General features: G+C 34.7%; 1 protein-coding gene across 2 annotated transcripts; it reads right to left on the reverse strand.

The window, feature by feature from the left end:
- Positions 1-6,313: 6,313 nt before the first annotated feature.
- Positions 6,314-24,470, reverse strand: GTF2H2 (general transcription factor IIH subunit 2). Of its 2 annotated transcripts, none has more exons than XM_011372743.2 (16): positions 24,346-24,470; positions 22,676-22,763; positions 22,010-22,087; positions 21,665-21,701; positions 21,368-21,454; positions 20,243-20,293; positions 19,863-19,917; positions 16,628-16,733; positions 15,354-15,444; positions 15,107-15,194; positions 14,535-14,642; positions 12,676-12,739; positions 10,821-10,924; positions 10,171-10,273; positions 8,037-8,076; positions 6,314-6,782 (listed from the first exon to the last, which is right to left on the reverse strand). In XM_011372743.2, the coding sequence occupies exons 2-16, from the start codon at positions 22,729-22,731 to the stop codon at positions 6,663-6,665; spliced, it is 1,188 nt and encodes a 395-aa protein (XP_011371045.1). In that variant the 5' UTR covers positions 22,732-22,763; positions 24,346-24,470; the 3' UTR covers positions 6,314-6,662. The 2 variants fall into 2 exon arrangements, with proteins under 2 accessions (XP_011371045.1, XP_023393920.1); XM_023538152.1 differs by lacking the exon at positions 24,346-24,470 and adding an exon at positions 23,992-24,154.
- Positions 24,471-26,482: the final 2,012 nt, after the last annotated feature.

Genomic DNA, 26,482 nt, shown 5'->3' on the forward strand with positions numbered 1-26,482 from the left:
TAAAAATCCAGTTTTTCATATTCTCTTTAAATATCAAAACATATGACACCAGGGGACCTATATTCTCAGAAGGGAAAAAATGGTGGGAGCTGAGAAATGGTTACCTCCTTTAAAAATCCTTTTTTTTTTTTTTTTAACATTTATTCGTAAAGATGTAAGTACCCCTATGTTCACTGCTGCATTATTCACGGTGACCAAGATGTGGAAAAAACCTAAGTGTCCTTCAATGGAGGACTAGATAAAGATGTGATATACACGCACACTACTCAGCCAAAAGAAAAGATGAAATACTACCATTTGCGACAACATGGATGGATCTTGAGAATATCATGCAAAGCGAAATAAGTCAGACAGAAGCAAACAAGAACCATATGATTTCAATCATATGTGGGCTATAAAACAGAAAGCAAAAAAAAAAACAAACAAAAACTCATAGACACAGACAACAGTATGGTGGTTACCAGAGAGGAAGATGGGTGGGACGAGGCAGAAGAGGGTAAAAAGGAGGTCAAATGCACGGTGACGAAAGAAGACTTGATTTTGGGTGCTGAATACACAATACAATATACAGATGATGCATTACTGAATTGTACACTTGAAAATTATATAATCTTATTGGCCAGTGTCACTCCTAATACATTTAATTTAAAAATTTTTAATGTTTGTTTTTTTTTTAACAAGGTAACAAAAGCACACGTATAACATTCAAAGGTACAAAAGAATGCACAGTGAAAATTACATCTCTCTTCTATCCCTGAGCCCAGAATCTAGAGGCTGCCTCTTTTAGGAGGAACTTGTACTTTCCAGATGCCACCACGTTGCAGTAACTAGGCTTCCACTTAACTTGCATTATCTATCTGCCTGGCCCCTTAGGCATTTGAGTTTGCCTCCAAGCCTATTTTATAGCTTCTCTTCTACATTCCCATAGCATTTGGCATAGTATTCACATTTTCACACTGACTTCTTTATAGGTCTGCCTTCTAGGCTGGGAAGTTCACAGATCCATAAGGTTAAGGCTTGTGTCCTTTTTGGTGTCTGTATCCTACTGCCTAGGATCCTGTTAGATAGCAAATATACAAGGTTTGTTGAGTTAACAAATGAAAAAATTGTGTATTATTTCCAGGGTCCTGGCCTGAGGTGTGACACAAATAGCAATTTAGTCAGGTGAAATAAAAAATTTAAATCCCATAAGGACCCCATCAGAGCCCCCCAGTCCATCTTTTAATAGGTTTCCCCAGAACAGAATTAGGGAACGTACAAAGAGAATAATGAATCTTCTAAAGAACAGGACCCTAGAGGGGTATAAAGACATTCCCAAACCGGCTTCCCAGAAGCATGACAACCTCCTATGCCCTTTCTGCCTTTACTCTAGGCCCCACGGACCCAAACTTCTTGCCCTTTCTCCTAAACTCTGCCACTGATTAAAGGCCTTGCAATTCTACCACCCCACTTCCTGAAGACTGGCTGTACCCTTCTTTGTCACCATTCATGAAATCAGTTTAATGTAGGGAGGAAGCAAGAGAATTAAAATGTTAATAAAGCCGTAATCAGAGACTGCAATATGCTGCTCAGCCCTGCAGCCAGACCAAGAGGACACCTTCAGAACAAAGCAAGATTTTTGCTGGGATTGCTAACAACCCATTCTCCACACTACACTCTACACTCTCCGCCAACCAAAGGACTCTTCTTCTCACGGTACAGAACTTGGTCTCTCCCACCCTTGGGGAAATTTGCTCTGTCCTGCATCAATTTCATGTTATGAATTTGCCAATCATTACAGAGATACAGACACCTGAATCTATTTGACCACAGACATAAGGAAGTTCAAAAGTATTGCAAAATCTTACAAAATGATTATGGTTCTTCTTTCCTGTCATTGTAAGCAGAAATCCTGCTGTCCCCTCACTGTTGTGACATGTGTTTTGATTATGACATGTATTCAGGTATATAGTGGGTCACAGCTGGTCCTAAAATACAGGACTTACATGCTTTGAATCTAAACATTTTCCTTTAGTTTTGTGGAGGAGAGACTATTCCAAGACACAATGGCTGCCTGACCCATGAGCTGGCCCTAGGCCAGAAGGGGGAGATTTGCTTCCTACTAACCCCACTTGGAGACTGATCATAACCAATGCTCATTCTGACATAAACCAGTAGTCCTTCCCTGCCTCCCACTATGTGCTGGTTTCTGGGACAGGCCATTGTCCTGATCTGGTCAAACATGTAAAGCATTTACTTGTACCCAGGACTAGTCATACACCAGCACTGGTAACTATCTCACCTTGTTCTATATAATTCTTGGGTGCCTTGCAAGCAGTACAAGTCCATTTCATCTTGTAGCTGCCCAAGACACTCCTGGTATGTAGTTCTCTTACAAACTGTACTAATTAACATACTGGAGTGGCCAGCCTCTTTCTTCCGTCTTTCCCTGTCCTAAGTTTATGGAGGTAGATTTTCAGTCCCAGGGCCTTTCCCTTAGTCTGCATGTACTAAGCCTCCAAATAGTACTGCCAGTCTTCACCTTGTATAGATAGTTATTCTCAAGGGCAAAAGAGGTCGCAACAAAATAGAAACAGTGCATGTTGCCACATACAGGTCACAACAAGATAGAAACACTACACATACTGCCACATATAGGTAGAAAATATATTGCTTGAACTGACCCAAATAAATGAAAAAGAAATTTTATTACAGTTCCTCTCCAAACTCCAGCTCCACACTTACTACCTTACCTGATAAACATGATTGCTTTTGTGTTATTAATCAGGCCCACACTAACAGCTAACATTAGCTACATTATTTTCATTTGCTTCACCACAACTTCCAATGGTTTCTAGTATGTTCATAGAGTTGAATGATCGTCACCACAATCAATTTTAGAACATGTTCATTACACCCATCAACGTTCACTCATCTCCCCTTATAATCTTTATTTTTATAAAGTCCACAGCGATATCTGCTTTTTTATTCCTGATCTTAGTAATTTCAGTTTTCTTTTTTTTTTCCTATTGGTCAATCTACCTAAAGATTTTTCGATTTTGTTGAACCAACTTTCGGTTTCATTGATTTCCTGTTGTTTTCCAGTATCTTTTCTCTAATACAAAAATATAGTCTATTCTTCCTTCTTCCTCACATAATAGGGAGCATACTATATACCTTGAATACTAGTGTATTCTAAAGGTTGTACTTCAGGTGACGATCTTAAATAGATCTGCGATGTAAGAAGAAATGAAGAGTCAAAAAAGTGGTAAATGTTATTAAATCTTAATAAACACTGACTAAAACAAGTATTAATGTCTTGTGAAACAAAAAAGAGATATATGACAATAACAATATATAAATGAGAAAGGAGGTAAATGAGGTTAAATGTATTATCTATGGAAGGGTAAAGGTAGATATTAACTTTAGATTTTGATGTTATGGAAGTATTGGACACAAACTCCTAATGCCTCCTCAGATTCCCCTGGCTGCTTTCTTTTTTCCAAGGTGTTGCTTGCCTCCTATTCCACACTGCTGCCGCTGTTGCCCAGCTTCCTGAGCTGGCTGGAGTCCAAATTGAAGCACACCAAGCCTACCTGATCTAAAGTGCCCCTCCACCTTCCAGAGCTGGCTGCAACATCACACCACTGAACACAAGATCTGGCTTCCTGAACAGCTGCCAAAGGACCAGATGACACAGCCCTGTGTAGCAAACTTTAACCAATGGGAATGTGAGATGAAAGAAGAAACTGTATTATTCCTACCTTCCTTCCTTCAATGAACTGCTCAGAGGGGAGCAGTTCTGGAGAAGTCCCACTCTCAAAGTGAACACACTTGCTGGGAGACTCCTATGAATCTTCACAGCTTGTCACTAAGCCTGGCCACTGTGGTAACACACTGCATCAATTTTTTCCTTGCCTCAATTTCCTTTTTCTTCCCCACCCTCATTCCCCTGGATCTGCACCTCCCGAGTAAAGGAACAACACTTTCATCTTTGCCTCAGGTTCTACTTTCTAGAGGACCCAAGTTAAGAAAGTATATTATAATTTCTAGAGTAACCATTAAAATAATAAAAATAAGAGTATATAATTTTCCAACTAGTTGAGGAAAAACATAAAATGGTAGAAAACAATCAATCCAAAAAAGGCAAATAAGAAGAGAAAAAATAAAGATGGAATAGTTGAAACAAACAGCATAAATGAGATGATAGATTTAAACCCAAATATATCATTAGGAACATTAAATATAAATGGAGTAGAAGATAAAGATTGTCAGTCCACATAAAAAGGAGCATGAAGTAAAATGTGTGTACTTAAAAGTATTTAAGATAAATCTACTTTTATAATGAAATGTTAAGAAGTTTTCTATTTAATCAAACAGCAGAACTCAGAAAAGATATACTATTCAAAAAGATCTCTAAATTAAAGTTTCCTTCACTATTGTAGTATACTGTGGAGTTCCATGAGGGAAATTAAAGGCCAGAACTAATAGTTTTAGAACACTATTTCTATTTCTGTAATCTTAAACAAGACAGGTGTATGGCCATGCCACCCTGAACGTGCCCGATCTCGTCTGATCTCGGAAGCTAAGGTCGGGCCTCGTTAGTACTTGGATTGGAGACCACCTAAGAATACCAGGTGCTGTAGGCATTTAAAAAAACAAACAAACAAACAACTTTAAACAAGACAGGACTTTCTTTATAATTGTGAAAAAGGAATTTCCTCCTTAAGCCTAACTAACATATCCACCTTAACCTTATCAAGTATACAGGCAAAATAATGCACTGAATATTCCTTTTTTATACAGTAGTGAGGGTGTATCTCTAATATATTCTAGTAACTTTTCAAGAGGTGACCACTCGTGGCCTTTCTTCTAAGTCAGGTAGGGGGAGATAGAATACTCCGATTATGTTAAAGGCATCTCCTATAAGCCACTGATACCTCTGTTGACAGAGAAGGAAGAAGACAGCAATTACCTTGTTACCTAGAGCTGAAATCTGTTTCCATAAATAGTTCCAAAAAGAACCATTTGGGTCTAGGTTCAAAGAATATGACTCCCGGGAGAAAGGTCTGTGGCTTTGGTCACATTATGTTCTGGGTGTGTGTGCATATTCCTAGGCTCCATCCAAGATTTATTGAATAGACTCGCTCCAGATTGGGATTAAATTGTTCTGATAATGTACTTCTCTAAGGATTGTTATTTATTAAATCATGAATCATAGAGAAACTCAATCTAGAGTGACTAGTTTACACATTTAAAATAAACATACCATTGCTATGGAAACCTAATTCACACTCAAAAGTGTATACCCTGAAAAGAGTTATGCCTATAATGGTATATCCACATTTAAATAAACCTGAAATAGGCCTAATCATACTTTTTCACCTAAGTTTTTCTGATGACCTAGAGTGGAAAAGTTGAAGAGGATTAAGTTAAATAGTCCCTGGGTATGAACCTGAGTGAAGCTAACAGGGATGGATACCACAACTTTCATCAGCTTGAACTATAAGGTAAACCAGCCTCAGACATCAAACGACCAAAATGGTAGTATTAAGATACACTCCATTAAATAAAATACTTACCAATTAGAGGAAAATTTAAAGCAATAAGTTCAGCATATGAGACTGAAAAGATTAACAAGGCCTTTTCCTTCGCTCCACATAAATCTCACCTTCAGTTAAGTTTTCTAGCTCTGTTATCATGGTAACTGATAAAGAGGAATGTCAACTACATTTTTAGGCAACTTTGCTTATGGTAAAAATGACCCCTGATTACTAAATTGTATCTGAATTGAATGTACTATAAATAATTTGATGGGAACCTCATGCTTCAGGCTTTCCTGAGTGTGATGACTCTTGAAACTGACATGTCTCTTACGGGGGAACGTGGAAGTTGTGCTTATGGAATTGTTATGAGATCTTGCTCCTTGAGGCCTTTGGAGGATCTCATCGTCGTGTACCTAAAATGTGCTGGCTGAATGGCTACAAGGATTTCCACTGCTAATGGGGCTGCCTGATGCTGCTCTACTGGCAGCCTGTTCTTCCTGTTTAATATTCTTTTGAGTAAGTTGGTGCCATGTATAGCGATGGTAATCTTGTGAGTTTGAATGTTTAAGTCTAAAAAGACCTCTGTCAGTCTTAGCCACAAATAATTCAGGTATATTAATTTTATAATTATATTCTGATTATTTAGTCAAGCCAAAAAAGATCCCTTGGGTGGGTGTAGCAGCATATGATTTCACGTGTATCAATTTCATAATTATTAATTTTCATCCTACACTGAATTTACACTTATACTTAATTTCCTTTTTACACTAAAAATGAATAAAAATAAATCACCAAAATTCTGTATTTAATTATTAAAAATGAAATTATCACATTAATTTAATCATTATAAGTAACTTAAATACAATAAAGCATTACAACTCTGAAAACATTATAATGCAAAATAAAAGAAAACAAAAATTATATGACAGAAGGACTACTGAATTCCAGGTATTTCTGTGACAGGATACAGATTTTAAAATTCAATAAAATACTACATTTTCTTAGCAAAAAGTTCTTCAATCAGATGTTCCTTTTGAACTATTTTTCATGTTTTAACTGGAGCTTCTTCTAAAAAATCATTTTATTTACAGTTGCAACTTTGTTTTTAACACATACAATGTGTACTATATGCTGGAATCAAATACCTGAAGGAGTAGGAATATTATGAATACAGCCAGGACAACAGTGGAGAGAGTCATGAACAAAAACATCACAGTCCACACAGAAAACATTTTGGCACACAGGGCAAACATAGACCTGTAGTGAGAAGAAGAAAAGCAAATTTAAAAAGTAGTTTCCAAAAAGTAAGCAGACTGTAGCTAGAAGACACTCAAGTTGCTGTGTTCTTTCACATCTCTATCAGTTTTTTCTTACTCACCTACCTGCTTTGTTACTTCTAATTTATTATCTAGTCTCAAATCTAAGATAATATATTTTTTTCCAAAAAAAAAAAATATATATATTCTTTAGAAATGAGAGAATAGCTTTGTTTTGGAGTCCTTAAAGTCTCTCATATTATAGGATACTCTCAATTACTTCATTTTAAGTAATTATTTGGGGGAAAACACATGAACCTGAAATCAGTACCAGTTCTGAATGCTTAGGTCATCTGATTCAATTAAAAAGAGAAGCACGAAAATGTAACAAAGATTTAGTCATTTCTAGGGAACAACCTCACAATTGCAAAAGTTATATTCCCCTTTTAATTAAAGCGTTAAAGAATATGGCGAAAGACACATAAAAAGAAAAACTCATTATTCTATTAGTATTAATTAGTATGTGGATACTTGTGCCTGGGGTAAAATTTCCGGGGCAGCATCATACACAGATTCGAAAATCATTACATCTTAAACAGCATAGAAAAAAAGATGTGTTCTTAAAAACTGTCAAATAATTCAAAAAGTGGTTCTAATGAGGATGAAACTACTGACATCAAGAAGGCATGTAAACTTTATAAAACTGTTTTATGAAATGTTCTGAGAGTAGAATAAACAAGCAATCCTTCCAACTAATATTTTATATAGTTCAGTTTTAAATATGGACATGTAACTAAATTAATAAAAAAAATTAAAACTAGATCTATCTTATTTGCATTTTTTTATAAGTTTATACATCGAAATTGGCCCCCTTCAAAAAATTTTAAAATATTTCCTCATTCACAAAATGGAGGCATAATCTTCGGTCTTGTGGCCACCTTAAATGGTAACTTCAAAATGGGTTATAACAGTATAATATAGAGAAAGAATTTTTAACACTTCCAAACTAAATGCAGTTTAGCTGGCAAACTAAAGACAATTGAAAGTACTGAAATATCTTTGTAGCAAAATTAGAATGCAGAATTACTAAATAACTGTTTAAACTACTGTCCTCTCATTTTATCTCCACTCACTGTTATACAACTAAGGAATAACCTGATATGAGCCCAGTGTTCAATAATCTACTGAAAACTTATACTATTTCTTCAATTATTTATTGTATAATACTTAATATTTGGAAAACACATGAACTTACATGTTGGTCTTTCAATTCCCCCTGACATCCATAACAATATCTGAAAAAGTTTAAAAATCATTTTGCTTAGAGTTTACTCATTAAAATAGCTCTGCAAATTCTCAATAACAAAATCCTTTAATTAATAAGTAATTTTATTTAAAATTAATTTATACATGACTTTTCAGAGAGTTAAGAATACCAGTAATTTAAGAAAATTCCACAGTCAGCTCAAAGTCTTACTTTAAAAAAATTTAATATTTTTCCCTCTTCTTTAATCCCTCCCCCCACTTCCACCTCTGACCCATGGATGTTGCCGTTTCCCCTTAAGAACTGGATCTCTTGAAGGTGGGGCATCCCCTCCCACACGCTCCTGGCATGCACCTGGGGCCTGGCGCACGAGGGATATGGTCCGTGACTCCACCTGGGGCGCGAACCCAAGACACTGCGTGCAAAGCAGACGTGCTAACCACTACACTATGGAGCCACCCCTAATTTTATTTTCATCAAGGTTAAATATAAACATACTTTCTCAACTGGGATTCTGCAAGAGAATCCAACCCTACAGAGAATGATTTGAGTGACTATTTTTCAGTTCTCCCAAAGATAATAAAACAGCTAGCACAATTCTAGATGGAAAGGAGAGAAGTTAACTTGTATATAATGGATGCATATGGGCTTAATCTTCAAGGAATGGTTTAAACAGTTAAAAGTTCTCAAAACTTATTCCCCAAAATAGCAGTTCCCTCCCTACCCACCTCTCTCTTTATTTCCAGTTCCCCAGAGCACTTTCAAACATTTAACTGTTTGCTTATGCTTATAGTTATGCTTATAGTGCTACGTCTTGTTTTTTTATAGGCATTGGCCATGAACCTCCTACTACAGAAGACGAGAATTTAATTCTCTTTCGACTCTCTTGAACCAATAGCATGTACAAGTGTAACTAATGTCATTCTCAATTTATGCAGTTAAATCATTTTGGATAGAACAATATTAAATGTTTAATTTATTATGACTATATAAACATTCAGCTGAGCCATGTAATACAACTTTTCTTCTCTTTAAAACATTTTTTCCTAGTTAATAATTATAGTTATTCACGAGGTTAGTTTTCTATGTAATTACCATTAATTCAGCCCCAACCTTTCCCTATGAAGTTTAAATATCCTCTCATCATGTTTGACTACATTAGAAATTTTATAGTTTTTGACTTGTGATATATCTCCTGGAGCATTCTGACCTTCTTTAAATTGAACTGACTGTTTACATATTTGATGCACAAAAGCCAGTCTGGGCTTTTCCCTTATCGTAACCCTAGGGCTTTCTTTGGCCACTTTTGAATTAGATAGATATCCCTATTCTTTCATTCATTCTCTTTCTCAGTTCCTTTGAAGCATCTCTTCCACAGCTTCCCCAGAAAGTCTCTTTTTGAGACCTTTTAAGTCTGAAAATGTCTTAATTCTACCTACATTTAATTGATAGCTTGGCTGGGTATAGTATTTAGGTTAGTAATAGTTATCACTACAAATTTTGAAGGAAATTGCTCTCTGTCAGCATCCAGTGTTGCTGATGAGAACCAAATAATTTTAATTCCAGATTATGTGACCTAATTTTCCCTTTCTAGAAATGTTTACGGTTAGTACTTTGCTATATATTCTGAAATTTCACAATGATATACTTTAGTGTGGGTCTGTTTTCCTTCAATATATCAGGCATCTGACAGTCCCTTTCAATCCAGAAAGTTCTGTCCTTTCATAGTAGAAAATACCCTTGAACTATTTCTCTTCTTACTCTTCATTTGACATTTTATGTCTCATATTATTTTATCAGAACTTCTGGATAAATCTTCTAGTTCTACATCATGGAAATCAGCAAATGCTAAAAATCAGGGCGTTTCTTTTTTCTTTTTGGGGAGCTGATTTACTAGTATACCACTACTCTTACATAGTAGATATAAAGAAATTAATAGACTTCTGAAGAGCCAGATCTGTTAAATAATGAGTCATTTCAGTCATAATCAAGACAATTCTACATCTTATTTTCTATATTAGAAGTAATATTGCCCAAGTTAATACAATTATCTTTTCAAATGTAGTAATGATGTATTCAAACATTACTACTTATAACAGATATAAGTTTATCAAAATTTATATACCTTTCTCCATTATGTTCTTCGTTGGAAATTTCTTGAAAAGCATCCAAAGGAAACAAATGATGGTAAGATCGTGCCAAATGGGGAGCAGAAACCAAAGTAAGACCTAACACATAAAGCAGAGAGACATGTTCAATAGCCCAAACGTTATAACAACATGGCTGAAATGTCAAATGATATAACTTAGGCTAAATTATTTTCAAGTTTTTTTTAGAACTGCAAATATTTATTTCTTCAGATTACCTATGACCATTAAAGGAGATTCCAAGATGGTGTCTCAGTTCTGTCACCAAGTGTGTGACCTCTCTTTGCCTATTGCTTACTTATAAATAAAATAAAATTCTATATTAATTCCTTATTCTTTATATATATTTACTTTATGAAGTTAAGATCTATGAAAATGTCTACTAGATCTGCTGCAATGCCTTTAAAGAACTTTTTTTTTTTTTTTTCAGAGAATCAGGAAACTCTTCTAGAACGCTATATTTATTCTTAGAAATAGAGTACTGGGCACTTGGTGATAAAAGTAATCTATTTCTCTTCTCAAATCTGAAAACACAAGCAGAGCTTAATATTTACATTATTTTATTAGCAGTATAGGTAAGAAGTTATTCAAGACTAGTTTATTGAATAATAAACAATTGGTTTCTTACCACAGATTTTACATTCAACAGGAAGCTCACAGTACTTTGCTCGACACTGTGGACAAAAATAGCCTCCTAATGTAAGTCCTGGCTCAGTATTGCTATCTAAATGCCTGTGGGGAGAAAAATATTACTTTAAAAATGTGATATATAAAGATGTCAACAGTTAGAGAAAAAGAAAGTATGCTACCTTGATTTTGAAATCTTGAAGTTTTTCATAGCTCACTTATGATTTTTTTTTTCTCTCTACATTTTTGTTTTGAAGAATTTCCATTAGTGTCAATGAATTCACTAATCTTTTCTTCTTCAGTGACTAATATGCTGTTAATTTTTCATCTCAGACATTGTATTCTTCATCTCTAGAAATTTGATTTGGGTCTTTTTTCTATCTTCCATATCTCTTATCATGCTCATATTCTCCTTTACTTTCCTGAACATATGGAATGTGTTTATATATACACACACATATACATAATAGCTGTTTTAACAGATATATATACACACACACACACACACACACACACACACACACACACACACACACACTTAATAGCTGTTTTTACGCTTTGTCTATTAACTCTATCAACTGTGTTATTTCTAGATACATTTCTGTTCTACGATTTTTTTCCTTGTTATGGGTATTTCCGACCTCTTTATATGCCTGGTAATTTTTGGCTGCCAGACACTGTGAATTTTGCTTTGTTTTGGGTGCTGGATTTTTTTGTATTTCCTTCAATAGGTTAGGGCTTTTCCTGGATTATACTTAAGTAATTTGGAAATAGTTTGATCTGTTCAAAATGTGCTTTTAAGTTTGTTAGGATGTCCAGACTAGCTGTTACTCTAAGGTTAATCTGGTTCCATTACTGTGGACTCCATTCAGTGCCTGTTGTGTTAAAAGGTCTTTCCAAATTGACTGGTGGGAACATGAGCTATACCCTGTCCCATGTGAGCTCTAGGGGCTGTTCTGTGTTCTCCTTTCCTTTCCCTGGTCCTGGTAGTTCCCTCACAGGAATGTGCTGATCAATACTCAGGTAATAACTCATGGGGAAGTCTCTGCAGATCTCGAGAGCTCTGTGTGCAGCTCTTTACTCTCTAGTACTCTACGCCATCTGCCTCCCCAAATGCTGAACTTTGTTTCTTCAACTAAGCAAGACTTCTAGGCTCTGTGTGAGTTTTCCCTCCCTGCACTGCAGCTTGGAAATTCTCTCTGGACAGTAAGCTGCAATCATAGGGTCTACCTCATTTGTTTCTCTTCTTTCAGGGATTATTATCTGAACTGTCTATTGTCCAATGTCTGAAAACTGTTTGTATGTATTTTGTCTGGTTTTCGGGCAGGAAGCAGGCAGTTAAATCCAGTCCCTAATATACTTTTACAGCTGGCATACCTTTACAGTAGTATGAATTGTGATTATTAAAGAATTACTTTCTTAAATTTAATTTTGCTTTATAATTATGTAAAATGTAAAGTTCCAAAGTTAAAACAAAGTATATTCAGAAAAGCCTAGGGTCTATCCCTTTGCCTTTCTCCACACAAAGCCCACGTAAACATTTAGTTTTCGCTTATTTCTATTAACTATTTTTGTTATCAATATAAACAAGTATGTATATCTACTCAAATTGCGATCCTCTTCTTAGATGATTGGTAGCATGCTATACACTTTTCTCTACCTTGTTTTACTTAGTAATATTTCCTAAACATTACTCCACAACAGTAGACATAGTCCTCACTTCTTTTTACAGCTATATAAAAGGTAATATTTTACAAAGCCATTACATCTCAAGCCATCTTTTTCATTTAAAACTAATAGTAGGGAATTAAAAATGTAAAAGTATCATCACTGACAGTTTCAAGGTTTTTACTTACGCCATGCTGAAAGAGGGTTTTGCATCTTGATCAGACAGAGAAGCAATGGTATGCTGAGGAAATCCTTCATAGAAGAAAATATATTACTTTCTTTTTCTAAGCAAATAACAAAATTGTAGGGCTAGGAACCTAAAAATGTTCCTACCACAGAGCCTACAAAGTTATACAAAAGTTCTTTCCTGTCTTTTAAATATGTTTATTACTACACAGTCAAACTGACTACAATTCCAGATTATAAGAAAAATTAAACGTGGAGGAAATGGGAGAAAGGTCTGTCTATACATATGGTCTCAGATGCAAAAGTTCATATCTATATTTTCTAATTTAATAACAATAAATACATACTGCTTTTTAAAAAGAAAATGTTTGTAATTTTTAAATAGTTCCTGATACAATGAAAGAATCTATTACATAGTCTCTTTTCACTTTATATAAGTATATACACTTATGTTAAAATTCTGGAATGCCCAAGCCCAGGGAGTTTGTTTTCCATATATATTTTTAAATTTGAAGACAAGTCCAAGAAAAGCAGAAACCATAAACAAAGATTTCATTACATAAAAATTTAAATCTATCGCTATATCAAAACAAATAAAAGGTAAATACCAACTGAAAAAATATTTACATCAGGTGACAGAAAATGGGTTGATATTCCTAAATGGTTCTGACAAAACAATTTGAAGAATAAATTATTATAAGTGTAAATAATAACTTTAAAATGGGCTAGGAAATGTATCAGTAAATCAAAAAAAAAAGATCAGCCAACATAATATCTAAGATGTATTGAGTGTTTATGTCAAGCATTAGTCTAAATGCTTCATCTGTATTAATTTAATCCTAGTAACACACAGTGAGACAGATACTAATATAATTTTACAGATGAGGAAATAGGAAAGAGCAGTTGACTAGTATAATAAATGGCCCAAAACAAGGTAGAAAAGCATTCAATTTCACTGACAGTTAAAAAAAAATGCATATTAAACAAGGAGATTCTTTTTATATTTAAACAGTTACGTCTTTTTCAATTATAAATTTAAATGTTCATCATAAAATTTTTGGAAAATAAAGGAAAACAAAAAATAAAATTTTAAATGATGCAAAACCTATCGTTCTCCTTCTCCCCAAAAATATCACACTGAGCAGTTTGATGTACCTTCCAGCAACCTTGTGTCTTTGCAATGTGTATTACAAGTTTTGATCAAATAGTACAGAGGATTTTATACTTTTGTAAATTTCCTAATACAACAAGGATTTTTCTATAAATGCAGTATCTTTATACCTTTCTAGCCTTAACAATAATGTCAGTAGTGTTCTGAGTGATAAGACTACAAGTAGTTTAATTTTTTTACTTCACAATTTTCCAAAATTGCTTCAACAGCATAATTTTCTCTAATTATAAAAATTCTTAAATGTTAAAATAACTTGTGCAAATGGAAAGAGAAGTCTCGTTTGAGCCAAAATATATTTTTTAATGTGTATTTTATTTTTTTATTTATCTTTTTTTAAAATTTCAAATATTTTAGTAAGTGCAGAAATGAAGAGAAATATAAATGAAAGTGTAGTGAAGGGAGCCATTTGTTCTCTCCAGGGCCACTGGGAAAGGCTTCATTCACATAAGAAATTAGAGATGAGTAGAGCCCCCTAGGAGCTGTTACTGTGAAAATTTGTTACTTTATAGCTTGTTCTCTCCTTAGTTTTATTGCCCTGATTTAACATATTATTTAAGTCTGATCATTTGGAAAGGTGAAATGAAAAAAAAAAAAAAGAAGAGAAAGTGAGAAAAGAATGGAGGGAAGAAGGAAGGAAGGAAAGAAGGAAGGTTAATGTGTATTTTAAAATAACACAAAATAAACACTTACCCATTCGAATAAGTGAGCATTCAGAACTTGAGCTAGCAGGAGGAGGACTAACATGATGTGTTAGCAATTCTTTGTAATGGCTTTCATCTAAAATAACATGGTATGTGCCTAATAAGATGAAAAGTAAAAGAAAATAAAATCAGCTTTCCAGACATAAGAATGAATTATAATGTCTATGTAATTCTGTAAAAGTTTTACTATCTGAAAATGTACATTTTCAAAATAATATTTAAGTTAAATTATCATTTTCAAAAATCTTATTTAAAATCTTTAAATTGACTTCTCTACAAATAACTATAATTACGATTTACAGCTAAGTTATAAAATTTCACATATAGGGAAATTTCTAGCTTTTCAAGAGTTATAAAGCTTCCTCTGAACACTGAAATAACTAATGAAAATTCCTTGCATTTTGAGATAGTATCTTATAAAATCAAAGATATATTTAAGATGACTACTCATATAGACTTCAGGACGTGTACTGATTTAAGTTTAATGGCTGTCCCAATTTAATTAATAAATTGTACTTCTTACATAATTATGAGTAAATATCGAAGATTCTAGATACATACCACCAGTTTCACGAGCAAGTACAGTGCAAACCCGAACCTCTGCAGACAATCCAATAACAGACACTCTAATTTTAGCTGCCTTTAGTGTCTTCGTAGAATCCAAGTAAATGGAGGGTTTTGCAGAAAGAAAAAAAGCATTGAACAATTAATGTATCTGAAAAATACAGTGCTCTGAAAACTGGTAATAAATTCACTAAAAAATTTTCTTTAGCATTGTAAAGAAAACTGATTATAAAATTGATTCTACCTTGATTAGATCATAGATATTAGATGGATCGCAAGTTGTGAGGCTGCTGAAGATGATTAGTACTTCTCTACTTGTATGTCCAGGCATGTGTCTAAAGAAAGATAAAATACACTTCAATTAGGTATAACAAATTACTTTTGTGGAAAATTTACTCAAAAAGAATAGTACACATGGTTTATACATTTAGACTATAGGATATCTCATTTGTTTCAACATTGCAAAGGAATGAATTGTGAGTATTCTAAACATCTTAATGTAAAGTTTTCTAACATTAGCTGTACATAAAAAAAATTCATTGATTCATTTATTTATTCAATAAATGTTTACCGAATACTCTTTTAAGTTCTGGGAATAGAGTGATAAACAAGACCAATATGGTTCCTGACATCGTGATACTTACATTCTAGTAGATTTGTTTCAAAGTCTAAAGTGTACACTGGAAAGTATGACAATACCATATGGATCAACTTTAAGGTACATTCATGTGGCTTGACAATAGTAACATAGTTTTTTTAAAGACTATAATTTAACCTCATGGTGATCAGAGTCATAAAAGTCATAAACATTAATTTTCGTGTACCGTTTAATTAAATGGTGGCTTATTTTAAGACATGCTAAGCTGTTTTCCCCTAAATAGATATTTCTATGCTTTAGGAGCAATTTTATCAGTTATTTATAGCTTTCCTGCTTATACCTTCATTGTTAGGCTCTCAATTTTCACTTCTGGATGCTGCTATTGTGGCCTACTACAAAACCAGAAAAATATCTATTATATAAGGGTAGAAAAATCTGAGTCAGCACAGACTTGCCAGGGACAAAATATATGAGCTTTAATTACATTGAATACTTCCTCTCGGGATTTAATTATATTTCACAAAGCTGAACTTGCTGGAAAAGAGTGCTATTAATTTATATATTATAAAATAAGCTAATAAAAGTCAATATATGTACAAACTCACAATTATAAATTCCACATACAATTTTCAATAAAATATTTTGTCATCACCATATTTCTTTTGTGCTACTAATATTGCTACAGTTTTAATTATATTTTTCTAAAATCTTTAAGGACATACCTCACCAATTAACATGTAAAATAAAAATTACTGACACCACACTAAACATCCTAAATGACATTAAATATTTATCTTAATAGCGACTTCATTATAGCTGGGTTTACAGAGATGCTATTAACATATGCAGCTTTTCATTTCAACTTAACTCATTCAAAAAACTTTTAAATCAATTATAAATAATAAATGTAAAACACTAACTTCAGAGTTTGCAAAGCCATGCTTAAAGAGTTATAAAGAGATGGCTCTCCATGGCAGGCCATATCTATAGCTTTCTTCAAAGATGTTATGTGTTTCCTAGGGTTTCCTAAAATAGAAATGGAATAATTTACTTTTAATAAATTTTATATATACATTAAGGGAATTTATGTCTCTCACAAAATTTACATATCTACAATGTTAAAAAACAGAATCCCTTCAATTTATATTTTTAGCAACTTGTACTTTTATCAGAGATGTTTGTTATATAATGTCTCTCACTTCATACTAAAAAATAGAATATATTAAGTCCTCACTTAACGTCATTGATAGATTCTGTGACTTTAAGTGAAACGATGTACAAGAACAATTTTACCATAGACTAAATGATGTAAACAAGTTCCTACAGCGTTATAACAAAACATTGAACTTGACATTATTTAAAGACCTGCTGTACAAATAATCTTTTTACCTATTAGCACGCATTTTAAGTAATATTAACCCAGAATATTCAACTTTTTACTTTTAATATTTCCCTATTTCATCAAGACTAATATATTTCACACTTTAACATTTCTGAAATCATGATGGCAGCCTCTGTGACATTGCTGTCATTGCCTGCTCATGTGTGAATCTATGAATGGCTACCAATGTGTTATTGCTTCAGCTGAATTATGTTCATTGTTTGTGCTATTCATGTTGAGTTTAACTGTAATTGAAAGTGTCTGTAGCAAGTTTATTAATACAAAGGGTTAAATCTGTGTAGAAAGGCACAGAACAGAGCAGCAAGATGTAAATTTACTATCAGTGAAGCAAAAATTCATTGATAGAAGAAGGTCTGAAATTCTATATTTTTCTTCAGGAGCAAATCACAGAGCTTTATAAGACCTAAGAAAGGAGGAGTTCCACAAATAGACAAAGCTGTATTATCTTCTGCTATGGAAATAACATCTGAAAAGGTTATCTATTTCCTGCCAAGCAAGACAAATGAAAGGAAGACAACCTGCCAAATTCTTTAGAATAGCTGACAAACATGTTAAATCACCAAGAAGCTGCTGTGAACCATTCACCTATCATTCGATATTGTATCAAAGTTTAACTGCTAGGGTGTTTCCTTCTTGATGGCTCATAAACTAAAGGTATCTCACAAATGACAGAATCTGAGATTCAATGAAATATGGCATTCTTTGGACATATTCTCCTTTTTCAGCACTGTCATCATATTAATTAATAATTAAAACATCATTAAATTGATTTTTTCATATAGTATAATTCGTCGAACTACCTACATACTGTTAAACATGTTTTTTCCAGTTTGTCACGATTACACTTACTGCCACAAAGAGCATATTTGTAGAGTGAGGTTTTTTTCTTCTTTTATAACATTTCCTAAGTATAGTTCCAAGGAACAATCATTTTTATGGCTCTTTTACCAAAAATGTTAAACTAATTAACCAGACTATCAGCACTATAAGTACCAGTTCCTCCACAATTCTGCAAGTAATATATTGCTTTTGAAACATCATTTTGATAATTTGATATATAATGATAACATGTTGTTGGGTGGTTTGTTTGTTTTTGATCACTTGTTTGGCTAATGTTTTTTAGTAGTTATTTAGTTTCTCTTTTTATTCAAGTATAAAATTATCTGTCTTCTTTGTCCATTCATCTACTTGGAGCTTCTGAGTGTTCTTACTTATCTAAGTTTTAAAATATTAACCATTTGCCAAATTTAATATATATTGCAAGTATCTATTCTTGGAATCATAAAATTTTAGAAATGAAAAGTACCTCAATAAATTCAAATCTCTCATTTCATAAGTAGGAAACAATCCAAACAAGTTAAACGATTTGCCCAAAGTCATATGCCTACATAATGTGAGACCAGCACTCAAACCTAGATCTCCTAGCTCTGTATCCGCTTCTCTACAATACCAGACAAATATTTTTTTCATCTCCCATTGTGTTGTGAATATGGGAAAGAAAAGCATATTACATTACTGTCAGTGTGGTTTATAGCAGTGATTCTGATCAGAGGGAAAAAGGGTGCCTTCAAGAGGCTTATCAGAATCTCCAGAAGATATTTAATTATACATACAGCTTCCTACAGAAAACTATTATTAATTTGGGGGGAAGGGGCAGGAGGGTTGGCCCTATAGCCTTTGCTCGGGGAAAACATCCTTTCCTCACTGTGCAATAATCCACCTTAGATCATGTGGTTCAGGTGAATTTTACCTTACTTTCATCCTGCTCCAGGCATAGGCATGTAATCTAAGTCCACCAACAAAATACTTCATTCACCTGGCCACTCTGACTGTTCATGGATGGGCAGATCATAGTTAATAAGAGTCCTCTGTGGGACTTGTGCTAAAGCTACAGACTACAAAGATTATGCAGACTCGGGGCTATTACTGGACATCTTTTCACTTCGCAGAAAAGCTCTCAGAGAATAAAGCCAGACAGAGCTAGGACCCCTGGAAACAACTATTTGTGAAATCAGCCCATCTCTGAACATGAGCCAAAAACTTTCCTTTTGTGCCTAAGCTAACTTGAGATTTCTTTTATTGGTTGTTCGCAACTGAGTTCCTTGAATCACTCCAGGCTAACATATATTTCACTCCTTACTGTCATAGTGAAAAACTATTAATGACAAAAGTATGTCATTTCCCTTATGAGTATTGATGGGGAAGGATGAAAGACTGAGAATGACATTTAAGCGATAATGTATTTCGCAGAAAATTAAATAAAATTAGTGATGTAAATTTGGAACAACATATATGTAAAAGCACATAAAACCTACCATTATCTTTTAAGAGAATAAAATTCAGTTAGGCATGCCATGCAAACAGAAAAACTGGATCATTAACAATAACTACAATTCACTTTTTTATATTCTTTGCTCTTTAGAGATTTAACTCTTAAAAAATTAATTTTAAGATTAAGGGGATTTTCTGAATGGTTACAATAACGTTATCTTAATACTTTTGAGATAGGAATGTACAGATCTTAAATAAACACATTTGCTTTCATTGTAATACTCTTCACCACTGTGCAGAACTCAACTGAAAAGAAGTTCATCTTAGATATTGAGAGTTTAATGGAGTACTTATTAGGTGTTTCACATAAAGAACATATAGGAAGGCTTCATTTTACCTACTAGGCAACCTTATGAACAGGGATACAAGGTTTGGTAAATTAAGCCAAGTCCTTGAGTCCTGTAAAGGTATTTTATGCGTACCTGATAGTTCTGTCAGTTTTTCAGCTCTTTTACTCTTTGTTACAATTATTCCAATCTCGAAATAAAAACAAAAATGATTATTAATTATTATTTAACAAATTATTTCTTGATGAGAATGTACTAAAATCAATTAGTAATTACAAAAAAAAGTAACGTGAGAAACTTTTTCTCATGTTTTTGATATAAATTTAACTGAGTTCACTGTATATAATTTAACTCTTAGTGTTATCTTGCTTTTCACTGACAAGTGTACTAAAAACCGGTATGCAATTTGAATCACTTAATAATTCATAGATTATATACTCAATGTTTTAAAAATAAATTACATTTGGCAGTAATACCAGGAATCTAATTCTGAATTTCATCGATTATCCACATACCTGACTAATAGGATTTTGATCAAAATATTCCTCTATGAAGTACTCCAACAACTGTTTAAAAAAACAAAAAGGAAATACTAGATAAGAGCAAAATAACCATAGAGAACATGTTTTGGGAAACCTATTTGTCAAGCACCACTTCTCAAGATTTTTAAGCTTACAGATTTTCAAAAAATGTTCAGTAGTAAAAAAATAAATTTAAAAAATGATAAATTTTAAAATATTAAATAAAAATTAAAATAGTAAATAAACCTGAATTTGAAATGATAAGTGATAAGATAGGTTTAAGCTAGGCCTTAAAAGATGGAACCTTTTGGATATGTAAGACAGACACAATCTAAAAAAGGAAAAGATCCAATGAAGACAGAAAAGGAGAATGAACAGAACTGAGGATGGGTTCTGATAAAATAGGAATAATCTGAATGTATCTATAAACTAAGGAGATTGATTCAAGTAACTCAAAAGAAAATGAAGAAAAAACTGACAAAGCAAGATCCTGACCTGGGGTGGGAAGGCAGAAATTAAGGGCATAAATTCAGTGGTCCTCCCTTATCTTCAAGGGATACATTCCAAGACTTTCCATGCATGTCTGAAACCACAGATAGTACTAAACTATATATATACTATTTTTTCCTATACATACATACCAATGATAAAGTTTAATTTATAAATTAGGTACGTAAGAGAATAACAAGAACAAATGATAACAAACTAGAACAATTATAACAATATATTGTAGTAAAAGTTATGTGAACGTGCTCTTTCTCTCTAAATATCTTATTGTACTGCACGAAGAGAGAGGATACACTGAACAAAGGGATGATTCATGTCCCAGGTGGGACTGGGCAGGACAGAGTGGGACAGCGTGAGATTTCATCATCCTACCCAGAACGGCATGCAATTTAAAACTTATGAATTATTTCTGGAATTTTCTATTTAATATTTTCAGACTAGGGTTGACCACGGGTAATTGAAACTACGGATAAGGGGGGGCTACTGTAATTAGCCATTTTGGTGTATCAGTTCCCTAAATGATCTGCAGCAGTTCTACTTAGCTACAGTTTATATCAACAACAACAACAAAAGAAATAGAGAGATCGTATTCTTTAAAAATTTTTCTTTGACCTTTAAAGTACACGTAAGTCTATTTGGCTTTAAATCTTGGTCTTCCATTGTTCTTGATCCATCTACTACCACATAAAGATGGCGCATCTACAAGAAAAAAATACAAATAAAGACAATTTTCAAATACATTTTTGACCAAGTAGTAAAAACAGCATTTAGTATTCACATATTCTACACATATATTTTTAACATAGTCTTGTAACGGGTTTGTTGTTTTACTACTGTTTACTCTATCACAATGAAATGTTTCTCAGCCCCAAAATAGTTCTGTACCAGTAAAGGAAAAAAATAACATACCATTCCAAGTCGCACTTGTCCATGGTGCTCAAATACTCTGTTAAAATTATGCAAACATTTTAATGGAATACCATATACTATCCAAAAACTTAATGCAACTTTTTAACTAACCTGCATTTTTTCACTGAAACAAATTATTAACTATAGGATCCATATAATTATAGGCATTTTGGACAGTCTCTGAAAACCCATTTCCCTGCAGAGGCACTGGGTGGCTGGTTTCTTCCCCCTATTCAGAAGGCTACAGGTCAGTTTCCTTGAAACACAGCTGAATTTAAGTACTGAGGAGTGGGTATAGGTGGACAGAAAGGCTTTTTGTAACACTCTTACAAAGAGTTTACATACCTTTTTCTCTTTGCTTTGAAGAGAATGTCTTCTATTGTAGCTTTAAGTGATCCTGATTCATCTTCTTTAAGAATCTCCCTAGAAGTAGTAATGACTTGTTTAAAAAGATAAGCTAAAAATTTATTAATCCACAAGAAATGAAAACATGTCCACACAAAGATTTGCAGGTAAATGTTCACAGGTACGTTACTCATAACGACACAAAATTGTAAAAACGTCCATCAGCTGGTGAATGGGTGAATAAAACCATATAATAGAATATTATTCAGCAATAAAAAGGAATCAGTTACTGATACATGCTGCAACATGGATGAACCTCAAAAATAGCATGTTAAGTGAAAGAAGCCAGATATAACTGACCATATATTGTATGATAACATTTATATAAAATGTCCAGAAAAGGCGAAGCTAGAGACAAAGTAGATTAGCGGTTGCCTAGGACTAGAGATAGAAATGTAATTAATTGTAATTGGGCATAAGGTATCTTACTGGAGTGGTGAAAATGTTCTAAAACTGATTTATGGTAATGCCCAAATCAATAAATTTTCTAAAAATCACTGTATTACACACTGGAAACAGGTGAATTTTAACATGTATAAACTATACATCAATAAAGTTGTAAAAAAATGTCTCAAGGGAAAGAGAAAGTAATAAGGCCCTACTCACCATGTTCTTTCATAGCCTCCTTCCCATCGCTTAGTTCTTTCAGGTTCTTCATCCATTTTTTCTTAAATGTATTATATTATTCAGTATCCTATAAAAATCATTAGATTGTGAATTTTCTAAAGATGTTTGTCACCAAATGCATACAATTAGATTTGAAAAGTAAAGAGAGGAAAGTAAACATACAAAGTAAAAACAACTCAGATTGCAAGGTGATCTTATTCTTTGCAATTTATTCAATGATTGTTGTTTGGTGAAAATACTTTATAAAATCCTCATGGAACTCTTTTTCCCATCCCAAGGAGAAATGTTTATGCACAAATCTGGAACCAACAGAAGCATCTTTTCATAATTTTTTTAAAAACAAAGATGCATTATAGATGTGTCATAGAACAGGACCATAGAATTTTGGGAAGTGGGTATGGGTGTAGATGAAACAAGATTAGCCACAACTGATGATTATTATAGCTGTGTAATAGATACATGATTCATTGTACTACCTCTGCACCTGCAACACCCTGGTGTTGGAAGAGATTCATTTGTTTCAGAAAATCTGGTGATCCACTTTAATATCCTGAAGGAAAAATGACTTAATTCTAACATCTGTGCTATTTCAATATGCTACCTATGTTGGTGCTTTGTAGGTTTAATGATTGTTGTAACATGGTATAGAGACTAAAATGAACATTTTGATTCTCCATGCAACTGTTTTTGTATTGAATGTCAAAAACCAGAAGCTAACATGTCTTCAACTCAAATTCTTAAAAACGTGGCTACTGCCATCCATGACATGAATATTTAAACTGTATTTTATTTTTTGTTTATTTGAATTCTCTGAAAGTTCAGAAACAAAGTTAGAAGTAATCAGGAGAAACTACAAGCGCGAATACTTCTTGCTCACTGCATACAAGAACTTCTTAATTAGAGCTACCTGCAACGGGAAATTACATGGATAAGACAGAGGCATTAAGCGCTCCATAACTACAGATGTTCGAAGGGAAGTTGGATGTTTACAATGCATGCTGTTAATAGAGAAGGGATTTATGCATCCTGGAGAACGATGTACTTGATGGCATCTTAGGTCACTATCTCCAACGGCCTATGACTTTCACTTTCTTACAAATATCGCAGATGTTTCCTGGGAATCCAACCCCAGAAAGGCCATTTTCCCCAGCGTAAGCCAGTTGGTGTGATTCCTGTCATATGAGCTTAGAATGCTACATTCACACAAATGAGATCTGCACCAAACACCGCAATTTAAGAAGCTTTTCCTTACATCTTATCCTGCCAAGTGCTATGAGACAAGCAAAGGTGATTACCGTCCCGTTTTTTAGGTGTGGAACTCGAGGCTCAAAGGTTGATAACTCTCTCGAGACCACACAAAGGGAGGCCGGTCATGAACTCCAACCCAGGATCACAATTCCCAAAACTCGCGCTCTGACTTAGAGAAGGAAGAAGAGCCATTTCTGACTTGTGTAGCCCAAATACTTCCACGCTGCTCCGCAGAAAGAAATTGCCCTCCTCCAAACGCTCCCTCGCAGCCTCATTCTCTATGAGGCTGGTCGGGGCCATTCAGCTTCCGCCCCGGGAAGCAAAGGTCCGTCCTTGACGCGATGCTCCCCATGCTGCCACCCCAGCCTAGGTTGCGCGCAGACTTCTATCCGCGGACTCACCCGTCCTGCCCGAAGACGCTCTGCCGGGACGCTGCTGTGCCCGGACGCCGCTCTGCCCGGACGCTGCTGTGCCCGGAAGCACCGCCCTATCTGCTCTAAAGAGTCCCCGAAGTTCTTCCGCTGTGAGCGGTGGTGACGCAGAAACGTTCCGGCTGCTCTGAGTGGAGGTTGTGGCAGCCGGGCGTTCCGGGGTGGAGCCATCCCCGAAGTTGACTTAGATTTCGGGGAGGGACTTCCTGTCCTCACTTATAGCTCACAAAAAGGCGGGAAAAGTGCCATTTGCTCTTGGAACGTCGGGGGCCGGGTAGCTGTCGACCCAAGATTTGAGAAGCGTGGTTTTTATCTATGAAAGATTGGCATGAAGAACTCTGACCACAGCAGCTAGGCCAGAACTTTGCTGTGCCACCGTTTTCTGGGATGCCCCGGCTGCTTCTGCTGTTCTTGCAACAAATACTTATTGAGCTTGATACGTACATTAGGCTTGATATGGTTCTAGGGACTGAGGGAATAGCAATGGAAAACATTACAAAAAGTCCTTGGCCTCATGGAGTTTTCTTCTATTATGGAGACAATTATTAATAAAAACAAACTATCAAATGGTGATAGTGGATTAAAGAAAAATTAAGCATGTAAGGGGGAAAGAGTTGCAGTTTAAAATAGCGTGGTCAGAGGAGTCCTCACTAAGACAGTTGAGTCCACACTAAGACAGTTGAGCCATGATCAGAATGAGGGAAAGCATTAATGTTGATAACTAGGGAATAACTCTCCAGGCAAAGGGAGCTGCAAGTCCAAAGCCCCAAAGTGGAAACTCATTGGTGTGTTTGAGGGACTGCATGAGAAAGCAGTTAATGAGTGGTGGCAACCAAAATCAGAGAGGCCGGAGGCTCTGAGTACCATGAGAACTTTAGAGGGATGTTGATGGCTTGAACTAGGGTAGTGTGGCAGTGCAGCTAGTGAGAAGTGATTGGATTGTCAGTCTTGATAAAGTAGGTGTGTGTTATGAACAAGGAACCAATGACTCCAAAAATTTTTAGGCAAGCAACTGAAAGGTTGAAGTTGCAATTACTGAGAGGATATGGAGCGAGATCAGTTCAGTTTTGGAAAAGTTATTTGAGATCCCTGCTAATACATGTGGAATTAAATACTAGCATTTCCCACACCTGAGAAATGAAGAGACAAGGCACCTCCAGAACACTGGAAGAAAGGTCCAGGAGAGGATGAGCAGAAAGGAACTGCAGGATCTGGAGCCTCTGCTTCCTCATCAGCATATGCTTCCCCTCTGTTGTCTATATTTATTGCTTTATTGGCACCCAAATCTTCCTGTGTGTTCTGCCCCCTCAAAAACATAAACAGAAGCCATCCTGCACAGTGGTGGAAAGAACAGACCTGAATTTAAAATCAGGCTCTGCTAACACTAGCTGCATGACCTCGAGCAAGTCACAATGCAAGTCTGAGCTATAAAGTGGGGATACCTCCACCTACCTTACAGAGTTTATACATCTCAGTGGTAACTCCATAACCAGCTTTTATTTTCCCCCAAAGACAGGTCTTATTGTTTAGTTTTAGTGTTGTCTTTAAAAGGGAGAGGAAAGGAAATTAGCATTGCTCATTCTCTCCCAGTGCCACTTGCCTCCCATCTTTGCTCCCTGACATCTTTGTCTCCTTTATAGGACTCACACACAAACGTCACACATTTTCCTTTCCCTTCCATCCTCCATTCCTTCCCTCCACAAATTCCACACTTTGTCCTTTTACTTCTTTCCTTCTGTTCTGATTGGCCATCCTATTTCAAGATGGGATGCATTCCTAAAGGACAAACAGCCACAAACCCAAGCTCCAAGTATCTCACTTATGTTTACTACCAATCAGTCTGGGAACTTTTCTTCTTTTTAACAGAAAACCAGGAAAAGGACAGAGGACTCTCCAATATATGTAAAGCATATTTGTGGAGAAGAGGCTGAATCATTCAGACTTTCCTCCATTGTAAAATTTTCTCTGTATAGATTTTAGTCATAGATCTTGATTTAACTAGGAATGGTACTAAAGCAAACCAAAATATGCATAAATCCATGGTAATCCCTGACACAATATTCTAATTGTGTATAAAGGATTAGAATAAAGAAATGATCTAACCTAG

The sequence above is a fragment of the Pteropus vampyrus genome, unplaced genomic scaffold (genome assembly GCF_000151845.1).
Source record: "Pteropus vampyrus isolate Shadow unplaced genomic scaffold, Pvam_2.0 Scaffold213, whole genome shotgun sequence".
Taxonomy (NCBI): domain Eukaryota; kingdom Metazoa; phylum Chordata; class Mammalia; order Chiroptera; family Pteropodidae; genus Pteropus; species Pteropus vampyrus.

Excerpts from the sequence above, each read along its gene's own strand:
- GTF2H2 (XM_011372743.2), bottom strand. The coding sequence starts at position 22,731 with ATGGATGAAGAACCTGAAAGAACTAAGCGATGGGAAGGAGGCTATGAA. Across the intron at positions 21,455-21,664 it reads GACAAGTGCGACTTGGAATG|ATGCGCCATCTTTATGTGGT; the intron begins GTATGTTATTTT and ends TTTTTCTTGTAG. Across the intron at positions 14,643-15,106 it reads ACTTGCTCGTGAAACTGGTG|GCACATACCATGTTATTTTA; the intron begins GTATGTATCTAG and ends TCATCTTATTAG.